At 51.3% G+C, this 5,967-nt stretch overlaps 2 protein-coding genes across 13 annotated transcripts in view; both read right to left on the reverse strand.

The window, feature by feature from the left end:
* LOC120923482 (extensin-3-like) overlaps positions 1 to 2,377 on the reverse strand; it is a 2,981-nt gene extending 604 nt beyond the window's left edge. Inside the window, exons 1-5 of one of the 12 annotated variants that reach the window (XR_005745954.1) lie at positions 2,073 to 2,377; positions 1,504 to 2,017; positions 1,237 to 1,433; positions 799 to 872; positions 513 to 733 (exon numbers count right to left, since the gene is read on the reverse strand). Coding sequence is in view for 5 of the 12 variants with exons in the window: in XM_040334985.1 (XP_040190919.1) it covers positions 504 to 512; positions 1,237 to 1,433; positions 1,504 to 2,017; positions 2,073 to 2,357 (1,005 nt within the window). In the remaining 7 variants the exon portion in view is untranslated. Of the gene's footprint in view, positions 1 to 285; positions 749 to 798; positions 873 to 1,173 lie in introns of those variants that run through there. The other 11 variants (XR_005745960.1, XR_005745959.1, XR_005745957.1 and 8 more) reach the window with 11 other exon arrangements.
* Positions 1,333 to 3,320, reverse strand: LOC120923481 (arylacetamide deacetylase-like 3; the record flags this gene model as incomplete). Its single annotated transcript, XM_040334984.1, has 1 exon — positions 1,333 to 3,320. A coding segment is annotated over one exon (786 nt), but the record flags the coding sequence as incomplete, so codon positions are not given.
* Between the last annotated feature and the right edge of the window lie 2,647 nt (positions 3,321 to 5,967).

A 5,967-nucleotide genomic window follows, 5' to 3' on the forward strand; every position in this document is an offset into this window, starting at 1 on the left:
ATACGGGACCTCGTATTATGACACCTGAGGGGTTGTGTATATATATATATGTACGGTGTATACGGGACCTCGTATTATGACACCTGAGGGGTTGTGTATATATATATATATGTACGGTGTATACAGGACCTCGTATTATGACACCTGAGGGGTTGTGTATATATATATATATGTACGGTGTATACGGGACCTTGTATTATAACACCTGAGGGGTTGTGTATATATATATATATGTACGGTGTATACAGGACCTCGTATTATGACACCTGAGGGGTTGTGTATATATATATATATATGTACGGTGTATACAGGACCTCGTATTATGACACCTGAGGGGTTGTGTATATATATATATATGTATGGTGTATACAGGACCTCGTATTATGACACCTGAGGGGTTGTGTATATATATATATATGTATGGTGTATACAGGACCTCGTATTATGACACCTGAGGGGTTGTGTATATATATATATATGTATGGTGTATACAGGACCTCGTATTATGACACCTGAGGGGTTGTGTATATATATATATATATGTACGGTGTATACGGGACCTCGTATTATGACACCTGAGGGGTTGTGTGTATATATATATGTACGGTGTATACGGGACCTCGTATTATGACACCTGAGGGGTTGTGTATATATATATGTACGGTGTATACGGGACCTCGTATTATAACACCTGAGGGGTTGTGTATATATATATGTACGGTGTATACAGGACCTCGTATTATGACACCTGAGGGGTTGTGTATATATATATATATATATGTACGGAGTATACGGGACCTCGTATTATGACACCTGAGGGGTTGTGTATATATATATATGTACGGTGTATACGGGACCTCGTATTATGACACCTGAGGGGTTGTGTATATATATATATGTACGGTGTATACGGGACCTTGTATTATGACACCTGAGGGGTTGTGTATATATATATATATGTACGGTGTATACAGGACCTTGTATTATGACACCTGAGGGGTTGTGTATATATATATATATGTACGGTGTATACGGGACCTTGTATTATAACACCTGAGGGGTTGTATATATATATATATATGTACGGTGTATACGGGACCTCGTATTATGACACCTGAGGGGTTGTGTATATATATATATGTACGGTGTATACGGGACCTTGTATTATAACACCTGAGGGGTTGTGTATATATATATATATATGTACGGTGTATACGGGACCTCGTATTATAACACCTGAGGGAGGAACACTGAGCTGTGGATCGGATGGAAGGATCGATGATAATTCCGTATCGGAAAGAGATTGAGACGCGACATAACAGACTGCGAATATTTTTGTGTAAAACCCAAAATCAAACATTTAATAAAAAACAAAATGTAAGGGGGTCCCATGTAGGTGAGGGGGTCCCATGTAGGTGAGGGGGTCCCATGTAGATAAGGTGGTCCCATGTATAAGGTGGTCCCATGTATAAGGTGGTCCCATGTATAAGGTGGTCCCGTGTATATAAGGTGGTCTCATGTAAGTAAGGTGGTCCCTTGTATAAGGTGGTCCCATGTAATTGAGGTGGTCCTGCGTAGACGAGGTGGTCCCGTGTAGGTGAGGTGGTCCCGTGTATATAAGGTGGTCCCATGTATATAAGGGGGTCCCATGTATATAAGGTGGTCCCGTGTATAAGGTGGTCCCGTGTATATAAGGGGGTCCCATGTATAAGGTGGTCCCTCGTATAAGGTGGTCCCATGTAGGTGAGGTGGTCCCATGTAGGTGAGGTGGTCCCATGTATATAAGGTGGTCCCTTGTATAAGGTGGTCCCATGTAATTGAGGTGGTCCTGCGTAGGTGAGGTGGTCCCGTGTAGGTGAGGTGGTCCCATGTATAAGGGGCTCCCATGTAGGTGAGGTGGTCCCGTGTATAAGGTGGTCCCGTGTATAAGGTGGTCCCGTGTATAAGGTGGTCCCGTGTATATAAGGTGGTCCCATGTAGGTGAGGTGGTCCCATGTATATAAGGTGGTCTCATGTAAGTAAGGTGGTCCCTTGTACAAGGTGGTCCCATGTATATAAGGTGGTCCCTTGTATAAGGTGGTCCCATGTAATTGAGGTGGTCCTGCGTAGGTGAGGTGGTCCCGTGTAGGTGAGGTGGTCCCATGTATAAGGGGCTCCCATGTAGGTGAGGTGGTCCCGTGTATAAGGTGGTCCCGTGTATAAGGTGGTCCTGTGTATATAAGGGGGTCCCATGTATAAGGTGGTCCCTCGTATAAGGTGGTCCCATGTAGGTGAGGTGGTCCCATGTAGGTGAGGTGGTCCCGTGTATAAGGTGGTCCCGTGTATAAGGTGGTCCCGTGTATATAAGGGGGTCCCATGTATAAGGTGGTCCCTCGTATAAGGTGGTCCCTCGTATATGGTGGTCCCTCGTATATGGTGGTCCCTCGTATATGGTGGTCCCTCGTATATGGTGGTCCCTCGTATAAGGTGGTCCCGGGCACTCTTAAGCCACCTCCTAATCCGGGCCCTTAGAAGAAACTTTCCACAATCAATTCTCAAATCCCATTGATAAAATTCAGGATGTTGTCCACGGCGAGCTTCCCGGATTGAAATGACAGTTTTCCGCCATCGAAGAAGTTGATGATGCCGTGGAAGCCGTCCTTCACGTGGTACCAGGTGACCGGGACTCCGTGGTCCTCTAGGCGTTTCTTGTAGAGAATGCCGTCATCGCGCAGAACATCGAACTCGCAGGTTAGAATGTAAGTCTTTGGTTGTTGGCGGATGACGGAGTCCTCGGCCAGCAATGGGGACAAGCTGGGCTCCAGGGCCCTCTTGTGGGCTTCATAGACGTCTTCATCGTGGGAAGACATGACTCGGAGGTTGTGCCCCCGGACCTTAAATTCCTCCGGAATGTTCTCGGCCCCCAACCACTTCCTGAACTTGACTTTCAGTTCCACGGGGACGTGGTCTCCATTCAGAACCTCGTCCATCATCTCCAAGTCTCCATCTATGTAATTCATGAAGTAGAAGACGGCGCGCTCCCGGTACAGGATGGGCACCGCCCGGTTCTGGATGTAGGACGGTAAATGGAAGTCAATGGCCTGGACTGCGGGATAAATCAGAACCTGGGCCAGGGGCTTCGGAAGATCTGTCCGCTCTACAAGAGCCTGACACACGGCGGCCGCGAGGTTTCCCCCGGCACTGTCTCCACTGATAATGACGGAAGAAGCGTCAACTCCGAATTCTGGGGCCGTCTGTAGGAAGTGGGCGGCGGCCTTCAGACAATCCTCAAACGCTGCCGGGTACCGGTGTTCTGGTGCCAGACGGTAACTAAAAAGAAGAAGAAACCATTAGAATTCCACATACAGGGGCCTCCATTGTACCAAACCCATCAATCTATATTACCGGTCCTCTGATGGGGTGGCTGCATTCCTTTTCTATGAACCGCGGATTGCGAGCAACGCGGTTATCGAGCGTTTCACAATACAAGCGCTGTGTATTTAAAAGAATTGGGACTTGGTTTGTGAGTGTTGTCTCGCAAAATGAGCAGGACTCAGGCCAAAGCAGTGTGCAGTACCGCTTTTGGCCTGAGGTGGGGGGGGGGGCGCCGGAGCCGAGCTGAACGTCCCCGATCGGCGCCGTTCGGAAATGCACGGAAAGGCCTGAGAAGAGCGCGGCTGACCTCGGCAAATCTCAAGTAGGAAGCCTTTCCGAGGCCAGCCGAGGTGTCCTCGGGCCTTTCCGGACGTTTCCGAGGCTCTCCAGCGCCCCCCCCCCACCTCTGGCCACATGCGGGATTGCAATGTATTGAAGTCAATGCAGAACACGTTATTTTAGTTTCCATTGACTTCTATGGGGAAACTCGCTTTGATATGAGAGCGCTTTGGATTACAAGCTTCTCCTGGAACGGATTATCCTCGTAATCCGAGGTTCCCCGGTACCGGATTTCACCCGAGAATATGGAAATGGATTTTTAAGCTGCAAGAATTTGCTGTTTTTTGGAATAAATCTGTGACCCTCGTCACCATGGAAACCCTTTCCCACCAACCATCGGACAGCTCCCTTCAAATCGTTTTTCCCTGGGAACGTGCTGAACGATCCGGATTCACTTTGGTGTCCTGGAGGTTAATGTTGGGATCGCCTTTGGGATCGTCTTTGGGATCGCCTTTGGGATCGTCTTTGGGATCGTCATTGGGATCGCCTTTGGGATAGTCATTGGGATCGCCTTTGGGATCGTCATTGGGATCGCCTTTGGGATCGTCTTTGGGATCGCCTTTGGGATCGCCTTTGGGATCGCCTTTGGGATCGCCATTGGGATCGCCTTTGGGATCGTCTTTGGGATCGCCTTTGGGATCGCCTTTGGGATCGTCATTGGGATCGCCTTTGGGATCGTCTTTGGGATCGCCTTTGGGATCGTCTTTGGGATCGTCATTGGGATCGCCTTTGGGATAGTCATTGGGATCGCCTTTGGGATCGTCATTGGGATCGCCTTTGGGATCGTCTTTGGGATCGCCTTTGGGATCGCCTTTGGGATCGCCTTTGGGATCGCCATTGGGATCGCCTTTGGGATCGTCTTTGGGATCGCCTTTGGGATCGCCTTTGGGATCGTCATTGGGATCGCCTTTGGGATCGTCTTTGGGATCGTCTTTGGGATTGTCTTTCTTTTTAGCTCCCAGAAAGTGAGGGCACCCGGGGCTGTCTATTGGGGGGGGGGGGGTGCAGGCTGTTCTCCTACACTGGGCTCATATCCCATTGGATGAGTGGAGGGACCAGGGGCGGACTGCACATTCGGGCACTGCCTGAGGGCCCCATGCCACTAGGGGGCCCCATCAGGGTTGCCAGCCTCAGTAAAACCAGAGAGACAGTGTGTAAAATCTGTGTTTTAAAAAAGAAATCCCAAGATTATAGCTGCCCCGCCTCTCCAGTACCTTTTCACTGTGTGGCCCCATAATCTATTCCCTGGGGGCCCCATAATCGCCTATAGCCGGGGGCCCCATAATCTATTCCCTGGGGGCCCCATAATCTATTCCCTGGGGGCCCCATAATCGCCTATAGCCCGGGGGCCCCATAATCTATTCCCTGGGGGCCCCATAATCGCCTATAGCCGGGGGCCCCATAATCTATTCCCTGGGGGCCCCATAATCTATTCCCTGGGGGCCCCATAATCTATTCCCTGGGGGCCCCATAATTGCCTATAGCCGGGGGCCCCATAATCTATTCCCTGGGGGCCCCATAATCTATTCCCTGGGGGCCCCATAATCGCCTATAGCCCGGGGGCCCCATAATCTATTCCCTGGGGGCCCCATAATCGTCTATTGCCCGGGTCCTATGAGTTGTCAGTCTGCCCCTGAGAGGGGCCCATCCAGGGCTGTCTAATGTTTGACACTGAGAGACATCCAGACGGCGTGTTTCCTCTCCGCACCTCGGGGGAGCAGCAGAGCCAAGGCCCGGGGGCGGTGCCTATGTGTGGGAACTCTATGGGGGGTAATAACTCTGGTCTGGTGTACAGGGGTCAGAACGGTAAGTGTGTGGTGGGAACTCTATGGGGGGTCAATGGCTCCGGTCAGTCCGGGTTTTGAATCATGTGTCTGGGTTTCAGTCCTCCTAAAACCCGGACACATGATTCAGATATGAATGTGGCTCAGAACAGGGCCTGACAGGAGGGGGAGGGGAGACAGGAGGGGGAGGGGAGACAGGAGGGGGGGGGAGACAGGAGGGGAGGGGAGACAGGAGGGGGGAGGGGAGACAGGAGGGGGGAGGGGAGACAGGAGGGGGGAGGGGAGACAGGAGGGGGAGGGGAGACAGGAGGGGGAGGGGAGACAGGAGGGGGAGGGGAGACAGGAGGGGGAGGGGAGACAGGAGGGGAGGGGAGACAGGAGGGGGAGACAGGAGGGGGAGGGGAGACAGGAGGGGGAGGGGAGACAGGAGGGGGAGGGGAGACAGGAGGGGAGACAGGAGGGGGGGAGACAGGAGGGGGGAGGGAAGACA

Source organism: Rana temporaria, unplaced genomic scaffold, assembly GCF_905171775.1.
Source record: "Rana temporaria unplaced genomic scaffold, aRanTem1.1, whole genome shotgun sequence".
Classification (NCBI taxonomy): Eukaryota; Metazoa; Chordata; class Amphibia; order Anura; family Ranidae; genus Rana; species Rana temporaria.